At 40.1% G+C, this 22,482-nt stretch overlaps 1 protein-coding gene across 2 annotated transcripts in view; it reads left to right on the forward strand.

Annotated features, from left to right (window-relative positions):
- The window catches only part of EGF (epidermal growth factor), a 100,525-nt gene that overhangs the window by 21,166 nt on the left and 56,877 nt on the right, over window positions 1–22,482 (forward strand). For both annotated transcript variants that reach the window (XM_072119309.1, XM_072119308.1), the window contains exons 2-6: window positions 7,922–8,121; window positions 12,663–12,844; window positions 13,847–14,077; window positions 16,343–16,542; window positions 19,066–19,188. In XM_072119309.1, the coding sequence (XP_071975410.1) occupies window positions 7,922–8,121; window positions 12,663–12,844; window positions 13,847–14,077; window positions 16,343–16,542; window positions 19,066–19,188 (936 nt within the window). The remainder of the gene's footprint in view (window positions 1–7,921; window positions 8,122–12,662; window positions 12,845–13,846; window positions 14,078–16,342; window positions 16,543–19,065; window positions 19,189–22,482) is intronic.

Here is a 22,482-nt window from a genome sequence, read left to right on the forward strand (position 1 = left end):
AACAGGTTCATCATACCTTTGCCATTTACGTAAGCAATGTGTACATTTTTTACATATTCTCACTACATTGTTCAGTGTAAACAATTGGCAACACAGAAAACTTAGTAAATGAGATATAACCGCCACCAACAGTAATATGTATTCTGTGGAAACGGTTCTTTAATAAATATTCCACTTTTAAAGAGAAGTGAATTGTGATTTTGAATTCCAGTTTGTTGGTAGCACAGAAATAGAGATATTGGTTTCCGAAGGTTATAGAGTTCTATACGTTAGACCCCACTGTTCAGAATAGTATAACATGTTCTAGTCAGCACATATAGCGGACACATCTGACATACAGCAAGTGAAATTAGTATGGAACATGTCACCAATGCTCTAAGTAAATATATGTGACATAAAAGTATTTGGTAACAACCCATCCAAACCACCCTGGCACATAAAAAGTATACTGAATAGAGATGAGCGAGCACTAAAATGCTCGGGTGCTCGTTACTCGAGCCGAACATTTCCAGATGTTCGAGTGCTCGTTTCGAGTAACGAGCCCCATTGAAATCAATGGGAGACCCGAGCATTTTTCAGTAAAATTATAAACTTAACGAACACAGTAAAAATACACAGTGCAGAACAGATTGCAGATGTTCGGGAACATCTGCAATCTGTTCCGGAGACACGCGTGCAGAACGGTGTTCTCCGCAATAGTATTTGAAGAACAATATGTGTGAAGAACAACTTGCAGATGTTTGGAAACATCTGCAAGTTGTTCTTCACACATATTGTTCTTCAAATACTATTGCGGAGAACACCGTTCTGCACGCGTGTCTCCGGGACATCTGCGATCTGCTCCGGAGACACGCGTGCAGAACGGTGTTCCCCGCAATAGTATTTGAAGAACAATATGTGTAGAGAACAACTTGCAGATGTTGCCAAACATCTGTAATGTGTTCTTCACACATATTGTTCTTCAAATACTATTGCGGAGAACACCGTTCTGCACGCGTCGCTCCGGAACAGATTGCAGATGTTCCCGAACATCTGCAATCTGTTCTGCACTGTGTTCTTTCACTGTTTTCTTCAATTAAACAATTAAATTAAATGTTTAAATTGTATCTTTTTACTGTTCTTCACTTTTTTTTTTTTAATTAAATGCTCGTTATCGAGCAGGGCAAATACTCGTCCGAGCAACGAGCCGGTCCGAGTATGCTAATACTCGACCGAGCATCAAGCTCGGACGAGTATACTCGCTCATCACTAATACTGAACACACTTGTTGGTTATGACACCTCCTGTGTGGAGAAACTAGTTTCCTCGTGGCCTTTTATTCTACACAAATACTATTAAAATCCTGAAGTTTCAATGGGCTCCTCCTACATACTCTGAGATTTAGCTTTTTGCATAGGTTTTATCCTGAATTCAGATTAACTGATTGACTTGGCCATTATAACTGCTTTATTTTCTTTCTCTGGAAAAATCGAGAGTTGGCTGTTTGGGATCATTGTCTTGTTGAAATGGCCACCCTTTTTTCCTTATCATCCGAGTAGACGGTAGAAGATTTTTATCAAGAATGTCTCAGTAAATTTGTACATTCAGCCTTCCTGCGACATATACATAAAAACAGCCCCACACCATGATGTTACCACCTCATTTTTGGGTCATAAGCAGTGCCAGGGCAGCCATCAGGAATTTCAGGGCCCCATACAAGTGTACATTACCAATTGACACTGTGAACCAATTGACCTACATACAGCTGACTATCTGCTTTTTTGTGTACAAAATCACATGACATTCTCAGCTGCAACTGAATTGGCCCTAGTGGTCTTCTGCTCCTTGTAGCAAAATTCCACACTGTGTACCTAAAGGTACCAAAGTCGCTGGGCTCCATTTTCTTAGCAGCTTGAAAGGGGCCCATACAGCAGTACTGCTAGCCCTAATGGCTCTCTTGTGCAGAGCCTTTTGGCCTCAAAACATGATGTTTATTACGGCATACAGAGTTTTCAATTTTGGTCTCATCTGACCAGATTATTTTCTCCCTGTATTACACAGGTTTTTGTAAATCTTGTTGAGCAAACTTTAAACACACATGAACATGCTTTTTGTTCAGCAATGGAGTTTTGCATGGTAAACATGACTACAGGTCATAGTGCTTTACTACATTACTTTTTAATGGACAATTCTTCATATTTAGCATGAGAAAGCTAAAATATGAAAAGCAAAGATATGTGAAAACTAAAACATCTTAAGTCTGAAACATCCTTCATCATTTCCTTTTAGAGACTGACTTACTTATATAGTATATATAGTGGAGGAAATAATTATTTGATTTCTTGCTGATTTTGTAAGTTTGGCCACTGACAAAGACATTCTATAATTTCAAGGTTAATTTTAACACTGAGAGATAGAATATTGAAAATTAAATCTAGAAAATCACATTGTATAAATTCTATGAATTTATTAGCATTTTTCTGAAAGAAATAAGTATTTGAGCCGCCACCAACCAGTAAGAGTTTTGCCTCCTAAAGATTAGTTATTCGCTTCTAATCAACCTGTTAACTGCATTACAGACAGTGTCTTATATAGTCACCTATATAAAAACTCCTGTCCACAAGTTCAATTATGAGTCAGAGTATAAACTCCACAACATGGGCGAGACCAAAGAGCTTTCCAAGGATGTCAGGGACAAGATCATTGACCTGCACAAGGTTGGAATGGACTACAAAACCATAAGGCTACATTCACTTGACCGTCCCCATAGATGGCAATAGGCATATGCCGGTGATAAGGTGTGACCTGCATGTTCAATGTACCGTGCCATACACAAAAAAAATAGAACAGTTCTATGTAGAATAGAATAGTTCTATGTTTTTCCATCTGTATGGCCATGAGCTGCTATCTCCTATGGATAGGTGAGTGGTTACCCCACCTCCTCTGCCGCACCGACACTGGTTTAGAAGGAGACAGCTGTTGTTGCAATAATAAGAAAATGGAAGAACAACAAAATGTCAATTGAAATCTATCTGGGGAACCATCCAAAATCTCACCTCATGGGGTATTCTTGATCATGAGGAAGGTGAGAGATCAGCCTAAAACTACAAAGGCGAACTTGTTTATGATCTCATGGCAGCTGGGACCACAGACACCAAGAAAACCATTACGCCGATTAACACATAACGTCATAATGGTTTAAAATCCTACAGTGCCCACCAGACCCCTGCTGAAGAAAGCACATGTGCAGGCCTGTCTGAAGATAGCCAATGAACACCTGGATGATTCTGTGAGTGATTGGGAGAAGGTTCTGTGGTCAGATGGGACATTAGCTCTTTGGCATTAACTCAACTCTGTGTTTGGAGGAAGAATGATGCGTCCTATTACCCGAAGAATACAGTCCCCACTTTCCACCTTCCAGTCAAGCATGGAGGTGGAAACATTATGTTTTGGGTCTGTTTCTATGCTAAGGGCACATAACTACTTCACTGCATCAATGGGAGATTGGATGGAGCCATGTACCGTAAAATCCTGACTGACAACTTCCTTCCCTCTGCCTAGACACAGGTGGTCCCCTACTTAAGGACACCCGACTTACAGACGACCCCTAGTTACAAACGAACCTCTGGATATTTACTGTAAATTTACTGTACATTTACTGTACTTTAGCCCTAGGGTACAATAAACCGCTATAACAGTTATTAAAGGTGTCTGTAATGAATCTTTATTGTTAATTCTGGTTCTTATGACAACCCAACATTTTTAAAATCCAATTGTCACAGAGACCGAAAAAATTCTTGCTGGGGCTACAATATACAGTTCCGACTTACATACAAATTCAACTTAAGAACAAACCTACAGACCCTATCTTGTACTTAACCCAGGGGCTGCCTGTAGGTCATGGCTGGGTCTTCCAGCAAGATAAGACAAAGCATACAGCCAAATCAACAAAGTAGTGGCTCAAAAAGAAGCACATTAAGGTCATGAAGTCTAGTCTCCAGACCTTAATCCCATAGGAAACTTATGGAGGGAGCTAAAGCTCCGAGTTGCCAAGCAACCGCTTCAAAATCTTAATAAATCAGAGATGATCTGCAGATCGGAGTGGACCAAAATTCCTCCTGACATGTGTGCAAACGTCATCATCAACTACAAAAAATGTCTGAAGCTGTGCTTTCCAACAAGGGTTTTGCCACCAAGTATTAAGTCTTGTTTGCCAGAGAGATCAAATACTTATTTCTCACTGCAAAATTCTAATAAATTTATATAATTTATACAATGTGGTTTTCTGGATTTTGTTTTGATATTTTATCTCATTCTTAAAATTAACCTACTGTTTGAATTTCCTGTTCTCTGTTCCTTGTCAGTAGGCACCGACTTATTTCCTTGCCTGTTTGTACATACAGGCAGTCTCCGACGTAAGGACACTGGACTTAGAGACAACCCCTATTTGCAGATGGACCTCTCTGCCCCCTGTGACCTCTGGTGAAGCTCTATGGATGCTTTACTTTCATCCTAGGCTGCTATGATCAGCTGTAAGGTGCTTGGAATTAGGTTTTATTGATAATCCTTGTTCCCATTACAGCGCAAGATTTGGAAAATCCAATTTCTTATAATGTTATCACTTATCATTCTATATAATAACAACATTTAGCAGTTCCAGTGGGCATTTGCAAAGGTATTTCTGCACTCACTCTTTCACCTTCTTTGTTCAATATGATAAGAAGGTGAATGTTTACTGAAGCAGCAGCTTTGCAAGAACAAGTGATGATCCATTTTACTGTTTTGACCATGAGCCATAATACAATACAATACAGAACAAACATATTTGCAAAAAGAAGTTCTCTTCTCCAGAAAACCCTCCTCCTATACCTTAAAACAATTCTTGGGATTCAACCAAGAAAATCATAAAGATTCCTTTTGGGAATATTTCTCTTTTCTTTCACTTCTTGGGCCTCTTCTCTGTTTCTCTAACTGAGAAATTGGCATCCACATAATTACAACAGACAGGTCCAATTATTGAGGCATGGCTAAATGTAGGCAGTGAAATAATCTAGAACAATCACATGTTGGCTTAAGAAGCTTCTTTTTTCACAACTATAGAGCTCCTTCCACTTTCGTTTTTTCATTGGATGGTTCCTGCAATTTGTTTTTTAATATACAGAATATATAATTACAAATGGTACCTCAGATGACACTTGATTAGATTGGATCAAGCAATTACATGAGTGGATATGATACTGAGGATGATGTCCTGTCTTTCTTATCACTCATACGACAGGCTGAGAACAGATTGAGAGATGCCATACCTTTAGCAGACCATGGAGCTTCTGGTAGTGCAGTCTCCATTCTGAATCCTCTAGCCCAGTGATGGCGAACCTTTTAGAGGCCGAGTGCCCAAACTACAACAAAGACCAGCTTGTTTATCACAAAGTGCAAACACAGAAATTTAATTTATGATTTATACTCCCTTCTCTGTCACAGTTTTCATTGATACCAGCACTCTGAGGAGAGCAATAAAGCAGAAAATAGTCCCAGATACTGCTGTCACTTTAAAATAGCTCTGTGCACAGCAAGTCCTGGGCTGTCTGGGACTGCAAGAAGATACCTGGAGTCTTTTCTGGTGATGGCCTGAGTGCCCACAGAAAGGGCTCTGAGTGCCACCTCTGGCACCAGTGCCATAGGTTCGCCATCACTGCTCTAGCATCACTAAACCTGTAGATACCACTAAGCTGATACTATTAACCCCTTCACGCTCCGTGACGGATATATCCGCCACGGAGCTGTGAAGGTTGTATGAAGAAGGCTCACGGGCTGAGCCCTCTTCATACAGAGATGGGCTTTGCTGCATATCGCAGCAAAGACCCATCGCTATCACCCGCGGTCGGTGCTTGCACCGATCGCGGGTGTTAACCTTTTCTTTGCCGCCGGCAAAGTCGCCGGCGGCACTTTAAATTTGGCGGCGCGTGGGCGCCGCTATCTTACCTCCGATCGCCGCTCCCCCGAACGTCATCAGGGGGCGGCGATCGGTTGCCATGGTAGCCTCGGGTCTTCGTTTGACCCGAGGATACATGGCTTCTGCATATTCATTACAATGAGCCTGTGGCTCATTGTAATGTATAGTGAGCTGAAATGCCATATACTGCGATACAGCAGTATTGCAGTATATGGCAGGAGCGATCAGACCATCTAGGGTTAATGTACCCTAAAGGGTCTAAGAAATAGTGGGAAAAAAAAGAAAAAAAAAAGTTTAAAAAATGTAAAAAAATAATAAAATATTAAAAGTTCAAATCACCCCCCTTTCCCTAGAACTGATATAAAATATAATAAATAGTAAAAATCACAGACACATTAGGTATCGCCGCGTCCCAAAATGCCCGATCTATCAAAATATAAAAACGGTTATTGACGGCGGTGACCTCCGGAACGGCAAATGGCGCCCAAATGTCCAAAACGCGACTTTTACACCTTTTTAGATGACATAAAAAATGTAATTAAAAATGATCAAAATGTTGCACAGTCCTCAAAACGGTAGCAATGAGAACGTTGGCTCATTTCGCAAAAAATGACACCTCACACAGCTCCATGCGCCAAAGTATGAAAAAGTTATTCGCGTCAGAAGATGGCAAAATTTTTTTTTTCTTTTTTGTACACATTCGTTTAATTTTTGAAAATGTATTAAAACACAATAAAACCTGTATAAATTTGGTATCACCGCGATCGCACCGAACCAAAGAATAAAGTAGAGGTGTTATTTGGAGCGCAGAGTGAAAGTCGTAAAAACTGAGCCCACAAGAACATGACGCACATGCAGTTTTTTTCAATTTTTCCACATTTGGAATTTTTTTGCGGCTTCCCACTACATGGCATGGAATAATAAATAACATCATGGGAAAGTAAAATTTGTTATGCACAAAATAAGCCCTCAGACAGCTCTGTACACGGAAAAATGAAAAAGTTATGGATTTTTGAAGATGGAGAGCGAGAAATTAGCGAAAATACCCTGCGTCCTTAAGGGGTTAAAGCTCTAGGAAAGAGCTATAGAAATAAAGATATCATACATACACATACACAAAGGCAATGGAAGAGGCTCATTGCTCACTACTGTAAGAATCCAGCATATGCAATAAACACATTTAAATAAAGAAACGTTGCGTCATGACCTATGGGAGACAGAGAAGTTTATATTCTTCAACACTTTTGGCATATCCTTTGTTAATAAAGAGTTTATATAATTTTATATAGTGATAACATTTTAGGAACTCCAAGAATTCTGAGAATAACGGGACTACAGAGCTTATTTAGCACTGCGGCTGCTTCTACGTTTTCCCTGCACAGCTGGCCTGCCTAATGAACATACAAGTATAGCATGGCCCCATAGCCATGCTTCTATACCCTGCAAAGTGTACGGCTAGAGCACAGCTGTGCAGGATTAACTGGGCTTGGTTTGGGTACGGGTTTGAAAACTTGGACCTCACAAACATGGGAGTCCTGAGTTCAAGTCTGAATGAACCGGCAATCACATGCATGCTGCTTTATGGGACTGCTGAAAAGTAATAGAGTACAGTACTCAGTTATGTCCACTAGTCTCACCGATTTAGGACTGCAGGAGGCATGCGTGACTTCTGTTCAATGAAAATAGGGAGATTTAGGAATTCTGTGCTGGTGGCTGGTGGGAATCTCAGTTTCTCAAGTTCTCAGGGTCTCAAAGTCAAACTGTTTAGAAACAAACATCAAAAGGATTAACTTGGTATATGATGTGTATGACAACAGGGGTGGAAAAAGGGATGGTGGTCTTTTAGAAAGATGTCATATTATAATTTATAATTCAAATATAAAGGCTAAAGAAGAGATGTACATCTGAGCTTCTTAAGTGCCTTTGCTCATTATTGGATCAATTTTTTTGGTAAAACTGTAACATTTCTTGTCCATCTATTTTTTTCAGGTCCTTTACCCTTCGTGTTGTTCACCCGTGGAAACGATATTCTCAGCATCAACACTGATGGTAGTAACCTAAAGACAATAGTGGGGAGTGCAGGATCATCAGTGTTTCTGGATTTTGACCTTCAGGAGCAAAGACTTTACTGGCTTGACGCTAACAGAGGTTATATACAGAGGATATTCTTAAATAAAACCAAACGTGAGGTAAAGTGTCACTGAACCTGTCATTCACCAAGGAATAATGATATATACAATGATTTATGTAATGATAATATAAAATAGTCATCGGGGGGCTAGAATGATTTCTCTCTTCTACAGGCTTGGCAACAGAAAAAGTTCTAGCTGGAGGTATATTGCATTCCTCCTTTTGGGCACAGATGTTGGTTTGATTTATGATGATAAAATCTGTGAGTTTCAGTGTATATACTTCTTTTCTTTGTGTTCCATAAATCAATAAGCTCTTTTCTATTTAAACCCTTCAATTGGCATCTAAAATTTACGTTAACTAGTCACAAACATGGTGGACCAGCTTCATCTGGTCAGGCAGATATCATGGGAGATTTGATAGTCCAGGAGGGTATAAGTGAGTAACATTAGAATTCTACCTCATAGAGGGTAGTTTAGGACAATAATGGCATGAAGCTACTACAAACTACAGAAAGCTTAATGGGGATCAGTAGAAAAGAGCATGACTTGATTCTGCTGCATTATCACTATGCCCCTGCTGCAGAGTGCATCAGAAACTGACAGGTGCGATGATATGATGTTACCCTGCCTGCCAGATTCAGTGCTGTAAACGGCAGCAGGAGAGAAGAGGGCTTCTGCAGGATAGTGGGGAGAGGTAAGTATCTGAGAACCAACAATGAAATGAGAAGGTGAAGGGCCTTAATATGAGGGGGAGTTGCTGGGGAGGGACATAATATGAGAGGGAGCTGTGGTGCACAATACAAAGAGGCCATAATATGAGATGTAGCTGTTGAGGGGAAACAATATAATATAATATTATAATAACATAATAAACAATATAAGGGGGAGTTGGGGGTACAATACAAAGGGGAGCTTTTGGGGGACACAAAATGAGAATGCCAGCTGGCAGAAGAACAATATGTGGGGGAGGAGGGTGCCACAATGTGACATGGAGCTAGGAGGACTGTGAGGGGAAGATGGGGTGCACTACGAATTATACTACACTGGGGTCTATTAAGAGAAGGGGCAAAAGGAGTGCAGGGTGTGACACCTTTTAGCCCTCATTCAACACTGCAAAAGTTGGGAGGTATGGATGGGGGGATTAGAGAGTGAGGTGTTAATACAGCAAGCTATCAGTTCCAGATTTTTGGGACAATCGTCTAGCAATGAAAGTACAGCAATTAGTTGACTGAAATCATGCTACTAGTAACAGAGCAATATTGAAGGGTCAAATCAGGCTTCCTCTGGAAACAATCCTCAATAATTATTGGGTTTATCTATTGTGGGCTGCCATATGGTAGGTTGGGGTGTGTTTTAAGCAATAAAAACTATGGTATAGTATTTTATTAATTTCAACAAACAGGTTGGGTGTTTATGACATAATGCCCTCAAATAATTAGGCCAACAATGATCCTCGTCACTTCCTTTCTATTTTCCAGTGGACGTTTCACACTCCATCATCTATCCTTATAGTTTCTCTAACAGTTTATTTTTCTTTTGCTTCTCCCCATAGTGTCTGTCTTTTCTTCTGTACAGCTGTTTTTTATACAACAAGTGTTTTGCCCGGACTTTCCCATCAGTAGGGTGACCTCATCCCTGTACACTCAGCAACATTAGTTGTTTCAACTTGGTTAATTGCATGTTACTTTTACTTCCGCTTCACTGGATAGGATGTTCTATAATTTGATAGACAGGTTCAAATGGATTAAATTAAGGAAAAAAACATAATTCAGTATACAAGAGTATAAACATGCCATGAATTAACGGCAAAGTGCTAGAAAAAATCTCAACAGTGAAATATTATGGCCTGAAAAATGCTAGAAATACCTACCAGGAAGGAGTTATTTAGGACATTGTACTGTCAAATAGAGCTCACTAGCTTCCAAAGACCCTTCATGTAAATACAACACAAAGTAGGGCACTTATAAGCTACACAGACATATCTTTCCTGTTTCCAGACATATTTGAGAAATTTCCAGATCTAATTTTCTGCAGTAGAAGAAAGAATATGAAAATCTTGTAAAGTTTAAAGTGGCCTAAACAATGATGTTTCATTTGTATGAAAATTTGGGAGTCGATAAGCCTCCTTCAAAGAGCAAAATTTAAGACTAACATTATTAACCAGCCACCATTTGTAATGGAAAGATGTAAGAGGTTTTATTTACATTTTAACCAAAACATTAAAAAGTTAAATACCATGAAACCTAACTAAAATTGTGCCAAACCTTTTACTAGATCACATAGGCCATATGCATATACCAAATTGAGAATGGACTGCACCTTTGTATCTTTCCTGCAGTATCTTGCTAAATGTCTGTAGGCCTATATCATCGTCAGTCCGCTAGTTGCCAGATTACCTCCGTATAAACCACTAATAAACTATATACTTCTGTACCCAATTTCAAAATTTTGGGTGGGTAAAACAAAAAGCCTTTCTACTTCAGTTGGCTACATTTTACGTGTATAGCCCCACCACCATATTTTTCCACTCTTTTTTTTCCCAATTAAAAGCAACTTCATCTTCCATATTTCCCCCATACTACCATATTGTATTTCCCGTCCCTTTTTCTCAAAAGTTATGGAAATGTATGTTCTGAAAAATCTTTCTCACCAGAGGTGAAGTGGGAAGACACTTATCTCTTCCTGTACCTGCCTGATGCATTATGTTCTCTCTTAAACTAATTTAGCAGCAAATCCAGTGAGATTCTTACAAGTAAATCTACTACACACTGCATAGTGTAAAGGATGTGTATGGTGACGGTCTGGCATCACATGGAGGAGCAGGGAACATGCAATAAGTGGTAGAAATCATAAGTAAAATAGTGACATGAAGTCTATAATCTGTGCTGTGTAAGCACTAAGGGTTAATAGCTTCTCTGCACAGTCCTGACAGTGCAGATTACAAGGTGGGGGGAAGCAGCATGAGGTGAAGACAGATAAATTTCTGTAGAATCACAGACTGGGATGGATGAACTGATATGGAACAGGGGAGATCTTGTAACTCACTACACTGTGTAGGAGACATCTGCATCCACAGCATTGAACACACTGAGCTCTGTTACACACACACACACGGAAGGCTCTGTCACATGATTTCCCCCTACTGCCTTATCTATGAGCAGGAAGAAGCAGCTCTGCACAGTTGTTGTAGTGTTATTTACTGAATGGTCTCCAGGGCTTGTCAGCATAGGTAAGGGAAGCAGCTACTTTAGTAATAAGAACACACTGAATTCTGCAATACACACTGTCACATGACCTCCTCCTCTGTGAGCAGCAGTACCTTTCCTCCTATGAGTCCCAAGAGTTGTTTAACTGACGGACCCACTTTGGGATCCCTTCTGTCAGGATCACCACTGCTTAATTGGCATTGCTAATGATTATCACATATGTTGTTAATTATCATCTAACTATACTACCATACATTTACTTCCTCCTGTTTCATTTATTTTGGTAATTCTCACTAAAAACAGTAAAACCCTCCTTATAGACCCTCATGTAGAGCTCCTTACACTGCTGCAACACCACTGACACAATTTTAACAAAGAGCAACATGTGCATCTAGTAAAAGAATACTTCAGCTGAAAGGAGCATTTACCCAGTAGAAATGTAATTAAAGTAGTTTTATTTTTAGTGCAGCTGATGCTGGGATAACCATATTTAAAGGATTGTTATCAATATCAGGATGTTGGGATCCAACACTCCAAAGCCCTGACCATCAATCTGCTGGAATAATAACAGAGTCAGAGGTCCAGCTACATTCCTTGTATACTGACCACTGACGAAAACTGCTGCTAAGCTCCTATTGAAGTAAATGGAGTATTGTTCTACTATTATTTCTATACTCATTGATTGCTGGTAGCAGCTGATAGGTAGAGTCTGGAGTGCTAGGCGCTATCTTGTAGATAGGTCATGCAGATCATTAACTTAGATAACTCATTAAAGACGTATCAATGATACAAAAAAAACTGCTTTAACAACAAAACAGGAATAACTTATATTAGGAGATAGTAAAGATCTTGTCTTACTAATCAAACTTAAGGGTAACATTGATGTATTCTATGTTTCAGAGAATGCGTGCTGTAATACATAGGTTTATTGGAAGATCTTCTACCTGTATGTTTAGTTGATGTTGTCATATGTTATATGTAGACATCAGAGATTAGCAAATCTATTTTTTAATTCATTGATTCGGTACAAATCTGCAGATTTTCCAGCAGCAAAGTGAATCAGAATCAGAAACACTTTTCTTCCAGATCAAATTACGGTTAGAGTTAGCGTTGAAAAACTTGGCTAAGCTTCAGCAAATTAAATCTTTATGTATTTGCTCATATTTAATATAAATAATGCTTAATAAAACAAAATCGGTTATGACTTGAAGAGAGTAACACTAAATACTGAAATATGTAGGAAGTTTGTAAATTGATTGCTTAATGTAACACAATCAATTGCTGAATGTTTTGCTTTAACAACAAAACAGGAATAACTTACATTAGGAGGTAGTAAAGATCTTGTCTTACTAATCAAACTTAAGGGTAACATTGATGTATTCTATGTTTCAGAGAATGCGTGCTGTAATACAAGGGGCGACACGATTCACTGTGGATTGGAAAAACAAGCACATTTTGTGGTCTAACAAGCAAAAGGGAACCATTGAGTGGACTGACATGAGTGGAAAGAAAGCTCGAACCCTTTTGAGAGGTTTAGTTCATCCCACCTTCATTTCTGTTGATCCAGTGGAGGGGTATATGCAACTTTAGAACTTAACTATAATAATTTTGTATTGAAAAGTCTTTATTTCTTATTTATAAATGACATTCATCCATTCATATAGTTTGGACGGAGAGCTGACGCACATTCCCATTCCACTTCTCCTTCTTGTGACTGTGGAATTAAGGAAAATCTGTTGATGTTAAACTCCAATATTACTGTTTGAAGATGGTCCAGTGATCAAGTGTATATACCATATTCTGGGGTTACATTATAAAGTATATACGTTGGTAAATCCCCTTTAACCTGATATATACATGTTGTTTTAATGAGTGACATCAATAAGTATTGCATTTCTTATTCATCTTATGTGAGATCATTCCATCTAGGATATTGAACATAGGTTTATTGGAAGATCTTCTACCTGTATGTTTAGTTGATGTTGTCATATGTTATATGTAGACATCAGAGATTAGCAAATCTATTTTTTAATTCATTGATTCGGTACAAATTTGCAGATTTTCTAGCAGCAAAGTGAATCAGAATTTTTTTTCTGATCTACTTCAGACGAAACACTTTTCTTCCAAATCAAATTACGGTTAGAGTTAGCGTTGAAAAATTTGGCTAAGCTTCAGCAAATTAAATCTTTATGTATTCGCTCATATTTAATATAAATAATGCTTAATAAAACAAAACTGGTTATGACTTGAAGAGAGTAACACTAAATACTGAAATATGTAGGAAGTTTGTAAATTGATTGCTTAATGTAACACAACAAAGGATATTTTCTATGTGGATTTTTTTATAGTTCCATTTTTAAATTTTAGTTTTTCTTACAAAAACTATAATGTAAAATAACATTTGTCTTGTTGTGTTCTAAGTGTGTTCCTACTGCCCACTAGTGACCATAATGCATACTGCAACAAATGAGAAAACATTTTAAACCTACATATTATTCATAAACTTCTTAAATTACTTTTAGTTACAAATTATACACCTCCATGAATTTATGGTATTTTATTCTGTTTCTTTTTAGGCTGCTCTTTTGGACGTCTGGCAATTTGATGTCAATTATTCAAAAATCTAATTTAAATGCAACCCTTGTTACGTCTGTTACTGAAATGAAAGGAGATATTAAGGCCCTTGCACTGGATACAGTTTCCAAGAAAATATATTGGATTGTATATAAACAAGTAGAGGAAGAATCAAGCATTGGTACTTGTACTTACCAGGGAGATTCTGTAACAATTATTAAGAAAATAGGCCAGTAAGTTATTTAAATAAGATGTAATGTGCTTATGAAATGTGTATTATCAGTATCTCTGTAAGGTCAAATGTGCTAGGTGAAAAGCAATTCACTTTTCATTTACGTGACAGATGTTCTAAATTTACAAGAAACCGGTAATGGATTGGTTCAATCATTTCAATATTCAGATGAGAAGCTTAAAACACTATACTATAACAGTAATATTACATGCTAATCATAAGCCTTTTTTTTACCCCTGTTGCACAGCGAGAGTGGGCTTGGCTTAAAGGGAGCCTTTTACCATCTAACTCACGTGAAGATAGCATCACAGCATCCTGTAGTGGCTGATTCACAGATTCAGAGGGCACTTACAATTTTCTTTCTAGTCCCTACAGTTGCAGAGATATCAGTGCCAGTATGTTACCATTGTAATCCTCTCCACTGTCAGAGAGGCGACTCTAGTGCAGAAGGCGTTATGATAAACACTACGATGATTATCATTACACCCCCCACCCCCATTATCTCTGCTTCAGCACCTCCTCTCTGACAGTGGAGAGGATTACAATGGTAACGTACTGGCACTGATATCTCTCCAACCGTAGGGACTAGAAAGAAAATTCTAAGTGCCCCTGAATCTGTGAATCAGCCCCTGCACTACCACATGCGAGAGGTGGTGGAAGGTCCTCTTTAACCACCAGATCATTATGTGGGTGGCAAACTTGTACTGAGCAACAGTCCTAAATTTGTCAGGATTGTCCCTAACCATAAACATGACATTTTGGGCTGCTAAATGGTGATATGATTAAAGGAAATGTACCACTATGTTCCTGGTAGATCAACTATTAATGCTGCTGGATAGATACAAGCAGTCTGAATAGAAATATATTTGCTTTAGGAGCTGTGGTCCTGTGCTTTAATTATAAAACTGACTTTATCTTTATGTTAATGAATAGCAAGTGCTCCGGGGGCTCTGGCTATAACACTCCCTGTTCCAGCACTTCTTCCCCACCTCCCAGCTCTACTCTCCTTCTCCTCCTGCTATCTGCTTGAAATCTAATACAGATTTTTCAAGCAGCGTTAATAGATAATAAATTATAATAAGATTATACCTTAGCACACAATCGTTTTTTTGCGGCAGTCTCAGGGCTCCATGTTTTGCTATGGGCTAATAAACACATGCAAAAATGCAAAAAATGGTCATGTGCATGTAGCCTTTTATTGAAGTTTTTAATTTGTACAGCATTATTCAGCATACACTTCAGTATCACAATAATTGCACAATAGCTCCATAAATTTTACAGGGTCCTTGCGTCAACCATCTCAAAAGTTTAGCAGTTTTTGTTATATTGTATGTTTGATCAAACTCTTGATCCACTCCACTTTGGGCAACATAAATAAGCTGTCAAAAAATGAAAAAAAATCTATTACAACTACAAAAACGGAATAAAATATTCAAAAAATGACTTATCCAGTTTACATTAAAAAATCGTCATAATTAGTATTTCTGTGACCAAAAATGCCAGGCCCGTATACAACTTTTACAAGTTTTCTGAGTGCGTTCACCTTGACCCTGTATCACAACTGCAACATAAAGAACTCCATTGAGTTTTGATGTGGTTTGAGGTGTAGTTTAACAAGTAAAAGACATCAATTGAACATATTGAACAGGTTTCACCTGCATAATCAGAAACTGCATCAAAAGCTACATCAACGGAATACAGTTCTTTACGACGCATTTGAGGTGCAGGGTGAACTGCAACAGCTGCAGTGACTTCCATTTCTAGCAATGGTGTAAACTTAGCCTTACAGTAGATGTCATCTTTGACGCACAGTTAATGCTGTAAAATAAAACAAAAAAAATAAAGGCATACCCACAAGGCTTTATACCTCTCATGTAATCACTATGCAGGACTTTGCTTTAGGACTTTTAAAACCATTGAGGCCATGAGACAGTTCCTAAGAGACGCACGTTGCGTGTCTGTTGTCTATTGAATATGTAGTATAGAAGTCACAGGATTCTACAGGGTAGAAAGAAGTAATATCTCACTACAGTATATCTGCTCGATATGTCAAACATGCGCTTACTGAATGTTTTATTTCCAATGTTAACTGTATAACATTTCTTCTACCCAATAAATATCTTGTTGGGTGAGCTGGGTAGCTCCCAGAAGAGTGAACAGCTATAGGAGTGGTAGATTCCCTTTAAGCAAGTTTTCACTTCTTGTCAGGCAGATAGTTTAATATTTGGATAATGACATAAATTAATAATTGTTTTTTACATTATAGTTCTTCAAGGCAAAACATTTGGGGTCTTTCAGCGTTCTCAGATCACCTCTACTATACAGAGAGAAAATCATCTTCCATCCGGACTTTAAATAAATATACAGGAAAAGAAACCGTAATTATCACCTTGGAACCATCAATCGCAGATATCACAGATATAAAATTAGTCCCTCAACTGACATCAAGTTATCAGTACAGGTCAGGTAAGTTATGGTGTTAGTTCTGCATGTGCAAACAGCATAAAAATTTTCAAATGTCGGACGCTGCTTTTTTCAGCCATTTCATCACCCTTTAGAATTTTCCTAAAAATTTTAGAATTTTACTAAAAAATGATCAAATAGTCATCCAGTTGTACCTATCAAAATGTCACCAAGCCCTACCTGACTCCTTAGACATCCATATACTGTAGAATAAAATGTTACAGGAATACAAATATATTTTTCATTTATCAGATTAAAATTTTACGAAAACGCAACAAAATCGATTTTAATTTGAAATCTTGTGATCAAACATAGACAAGAATAAAGTGATGCGTCATTCGGACCACAAAGTAGAAGATGTAAAAACCAAGCCGTATTTTTGGTCACTTCCAATGCATCGAGTCTGGGATTAAAAATATTAAAAATGTTTTAGGAGCTTATACTCACCTCCCCTACAGTCGTGGTGCTGCACGCTTGTATATAGAGACCAGCGGTGCTCCCTCAGGCTGTAGCAGCCATGCGGCTGTGGACACCAGGGCACTGTCACCTCTGTATACAAACAGAAGCCATCAGTGACGGATGGCGTTGCAACTGAAAGGTAACACAGAGAGCATTCAGCATAAGCTTTTTATGGTTTTTACAACCCCTGAGCCATATATGCAAATATTTTAAGCTCTGGACAATGCCTTTAAAACAGGGGTCTCAAACTCAATTTACCTGGGGGCCACTGGAGGTAGATTCTGGGTAAGGCTGGGCCGCATCAAGTTTTCCACACAAAATGCGCCTACAAAATATCATTATTCAGATTCAAATGTCATGGCGTCTCCCAGCGCAAGGAAAGCCCCGAGCGGGGAGACGTGTTTTCTCTATGAACGCGTCCTGTGCACCGAGGGGTCCCAAGCTCCTACCGCACTGAGCCCAGTCAGGGACACTCCATCCCCCCCTCCCCCCCGGTACTTGCCTCCCCGTGTCCCTCCCATCGAAGAAGATGAAGTCGCCGCTCTGACTTGCACCAAGTGCGTTCAGAGCGGCGACTTCATCTTTTTCAAGTACCGGAGGGAAGGGGATTAACCGGTTACGGGCCCTTTCCTGTTTTTTCATGTCCATTTTTCACTCCCCACCTTCAAAAATCTATAACTTTTTTATTTTTACACGTAAAGAGCTGTGTGACGGCTTGTTTTCTGCGTAACAAATTGCACTTCATAGTGATGGTATTAAATATTACATGCCATGTACTCGGAAGCGGGGAAAAAATTCCAAATGCAATGAAAATGCATTTGCGCCATTTTCTTGTGGGCTTGGATATTACGTCTTTCACTGAGCGCCCCAAATGACATGTCTACTTTATTCTTTGGGTCGGTACGATTAAGGGGATACCAAATTTGTATAGGTTTTATAATGTTTCATACATTTACAAAAATTAAAACCTGTACAAAAATTATTTTTTTGATTTTGCCAACTTCTGGCGCTAATAACTTTTTTATACTTTGGTATATGGAGCTGTGGGTGGTGTCATTTTTTGCGAAATATGACAATATTTTCAATTATATCATTTTTAGGACTGTACGACCTTTTGATCACTTTTTATAGATTTTTTTATATTTTTCAAAATGGCAAAAAAGTGCCATTTTCGACTTTGGGCGCTATTTTCCGTAACGGGGTTAAACGCATTGTAAAAAACATTATCATATTTTGATAGATCGGGCATTTTCGGACGCGTCGATACCTGATGTGTTTATGATTTTTACTGTTTATTTATATTTATGTCAGTTCTAGGGAAAGGGGGGTGATTTGAAATTTAATGTTTTTTTATTATAATTTTTTTAAAAAAAACTTTTTTTAATTTTTATTTATACTATTTTTCAGACTCCCTAGGGTACTTTAACCCTAGGTTGTCTGATCGATCCTATCATATATTGCCATACTACAGTATGGCAGTATATGGGGATTTTCCTCCTCATTCATTACAATGTGCTATCAGCACATTGTAATGAAGGGGTTAAAACGAAATAGCCTCGGGTCTACGGAAGACCCGAGGCTACCATGGAGACGGATCGCTCCCCCCGGGGGAGCGGTGATCCCAGGTAAGATGGCGGCGCCCATGCGCCGCTATCTTTTTGAGGCTGCCGGCAGCTTTGCCGGCAGCCATCGCTGTGAAAGCACCCGCGATCGGTGCTAGCACCGATCGCGGGTGTTACCGGTAAGCCTTTGCTGCAATATGCAGCAAAGACTTACCGGCTATGGAGAGGGCTCAGCCCGTGAGCCCTCTCCATGCAGCGCGACCCGACCGCGGTGCTTTTCCAGGTGGGGGCCGCAAAATGTTGTCCCGCGGGCCGCAGTTGGCCCGCGGGCCGCGAGTTTGGGACCCCTGCTTTAAAAGGTGCAGCCATGAAGTAGAACCTAAAAATAACATTATGATAAGATGGAGATTTACTTTCAGGGACAATTATTTGGAATTGCCCGTTACATTTTTCCAGAGACTGAAGCATGGACACTGAACTATTCCAATTCATTCTGTCCTTTTAGGCTCGGAGATCTGCCCCATGGTAAGTGACCATTGTACAGGGGTATGCCACGTCACTGGAGCAGACCAGCAGTGCAGATGTAAGGACGGCTTTCAACTTTCCTCTGACGGCAAACACTGTGAAGGTGAGATGTTTCATGTTGGTAGGAAAATAGTAATTATAAATAGAGGTTGTACAGGCGGTCCCCTACTTAAGAACACTCGACTTACATACGACCCCTAGTTACAAACGGACCACTGGATATTGGTAATTTATTGTACTTTATTCCTAGGCTACAATAAACAACTGTAACAGTTATCAAATGTGTCTGTAATGAAGCTTTATTGTTAATCTTGATTCTTATGACAACCCAACATTTTTAAAAATCCAATAGTCACATAGACCAAAAAATTTCTGGCTGGGATTACAATGATAAAGTATACAGTTCCGACTTACATCCAATTCAACTTAAGAACAAACCTACAGACCCTATTTTGTATGTAACCCGGGGACTGCCTGTATTAAAATTTTATTTGGTTGCGAATAGTAAAGTCTTGGTAAAGATTGGAGCATCTATGACTGAATGAAGTTTGGGATGATGCAGGTGTATTTTTCTGTGCTTATTCTGCTTATTTTTGTATAGATTTTTTAAAATAATACAGTATATCTTCAATAAGTCATATAAGACTTCTAGAGGTCATTAAAAAATGTTTAGATTTTTCAATATATTTATTCACGAAATAGAAATGAGAGCCTTGTTCGCAAGAGTTTACAATCTGTGAGGAGCTGACACAGGAGGTGACAGTGCTTGAATAATGGTCCAGCCATTATTCATAAGGGACAATTAACAGATATATATATATCATGTGCAGACAAAATCATACTCAGAATTATGCACATGCCACCCACATAATGCCTAAAAAAAACCCACGTAGTGGAGAATGATTTCTGCTGCGGGTTAAGAATCTTCAGCACGTTATTGCTAGTAAAGTATTGGGTCCTGACCAATACAGCAGTTCTGTACTGTGAACCCCTGGCCTAAACCAGTTCTATTTATTAACAGGTTAAAGAAGGTTTAATAACCTACATTATATTGTTAATAAAATAGGTTTTGGTATGTTTTGGAGATGAAAATAGTGAACATTTATTTTTTCAGAATTTAAAAACACAAAAACACCTGTTCTCTTTTATGGAAAGGGTAAAATGTTAAAGCATGCAGTGGTGAATGAAAGGCATAGTGCTCCAGAATTGGTTGAAAAGGGATACAATTTTTCAATATATTATAAGAAGCTTCATTGTGTACTTCCAGTGGATCTGTCTCTGCTCATGACATATGTCATGGGTGCACAGCTCGTTACAGTAATCAGAGTTGTGTGTTATATAACGAGCCGTGCACCTGTGTGACATCACATGATCAGAGATAGATCCACTGGAAGTAAACAATGAAGCTTCCCAAAGAATGACCACAAGCAGAGATTTAGTAAACTATGAGGAATTGATATAGAAAGTATATTGGAATTTGTAGAACTTTTGATCATATACATTTTATATACTGTGAGACACTGAAGGGGTTAACTGTGGATGGGCGGTATGTTTCCCCTAGGTTTTGCTATTATGCAAGGCCTTAGTGCTGAGGTTTGTGTCCAGCACCTTGGACACAGGTGGTGGGAGCAGCCTAATCAGTCTGCATAAAGTGGCTGAGCAGAGCTGGAAGTGTGGTCTCTCCGGAAGGAGGCTGGAGAGCACACAGCCCTGACCTCTGTGCCTGGAGCAGCGACTTATTTTATGTACTAGTGGTGAGTTAGAGAAACTCTGTTTAGTTAGCACCCTGATGGGTAGGATTTTGTTTATTTAATGCCTGAATGTAAAGGCTGTTTTGTTTTGCTGCTGCAATAAACGCAGGCGAGACCTGTTTTGGACTGTACCTTGGTGTCACTGTCTTGAACTGCATCACAGCACCCCGCTACCACGGTCTCTACTGGGCCAAATCTCCCACATATGGTGCTTCGGATTGCGGGCAGTTCAAAAGACACACACCTGAAAGGCTCGCTACATCCTGCAACATTGCATGGCTTGGGTGAAAGCAGCAGGCAAATTGCAGGATAAAGCTAAGATGGAGGACTTTATTAAAGCCATGCTCCAGCAACAGGAGGAGAGATCCCGCCAGCAGCAAGCCATGCTCCAGCAACAACAGGAAGAGTCCCGGGCTAATCGACAGCTGCAGCAAGCCATGCTCCAGCAGCAGGAGGAGAGGTCCCGCCAGCAGCAGGAAGAGTCCCGAGCCATGTTCCAGCTGATGATGGAAAAGTTTTCCGGCATTATGGCAGCACCGCAAGCAACGGCTACTGAGGGGTCCCATACTGGTTTGCAAGGGTACCCGGTTGTCCAGCATTCCGCACGGGCTGCAATGCAGAAGGCTTTACAAAAGATGAGGCGTATCTCACTGTGTTCGAGCGAGTAGCTGAGCGAGAGGAGTTACCAGCTGAGCAGTGGGCAGATGTCCTGGCGCCGTTCCTGACAGGCGAATCGCAGAAGGCCTACTTCGACCTGAGTGAAACAGAGGCCCGTGAGTACCCCCAGCTAAAGGCGGAGATTCTGGCTTGTCTTGGGGTCACCATACAAGTTCGTTCCAGCCGGGTCCACCAGTGGGCATACTCTGAAAAACTACCCCCATGCTCCCAAATGCATGACCTGATCCATCTTGTCCGGAAGTGGCTACAACCCGAGGACTGCACCCCAGCACAGATGGTCGAGAGAGTGGTTCTTGACAAGTTCACCCGTTCTCTGCCCTCTCGGCTCCAGCGATGGGTTGGACAAGCCGGTCCCACAAATGCTGAGGAACTCGTGTCCCTAGTAGAGAGATATCGGGCTACGGAGGACCTTCTACTTACCTCTCCCACACGAAGCAGTGCCAGTGACAGTGTCACTGTTTGCCCGGCCGGTTCTGGCGGCCGAGTCAGTCATGGATGCAGAACCCCAAGTGTGCATGGTCACAATCGGTGGTCACACAGTGGAAGCCTTGCTAGAGTCTGGTCACCCTGGTGCGGGGAACTTTGGTTGATCCTGAACTATACAGTGGGCGGAGAGTGGGAGTGTTGTGTATACATGGGGACACTCGCGAATATCCCACTGCTGTCATCAACCTACATACCCCTTGTGGTACTATTGCCCATGAAGTGGGGGTGGTGGGGACCCTGTTTCATGAGGCTATTATCGGCAGAGACTTACCGGTGTTTTGGGACCTCTGGAGACGAAGACCCACTTCAGGTGCTGTTGCAGATAATGGACATCAGGTATGTCCGGCCTTGGCCCCTGAACCCTTTGAGGCCAATGTACCCACACCGGCAGTAGGGGTGACCCCATGTGATGAATTCTCTCCCCTAGAGGTCCTAGCTGGTGAGGTCGAGGGCCACGAGGAGGTGGCCGACATGCCGGACCT

The sequence above is a fragment of the Engystomops pustulosus genome, chromosome 1 (genome assembly GCF_040894005.1).
Source record: "Engystomops pustulosus chromosome 1, aEngPut4.maternal, whole genome shotgun sequence".
NCBI classification, from domain to species: Eukaryota; Metazoa; Chordata; class Amphibia; order Anura; family Leptodactylidae; genus Engystomops; species Engystomops pustulosus.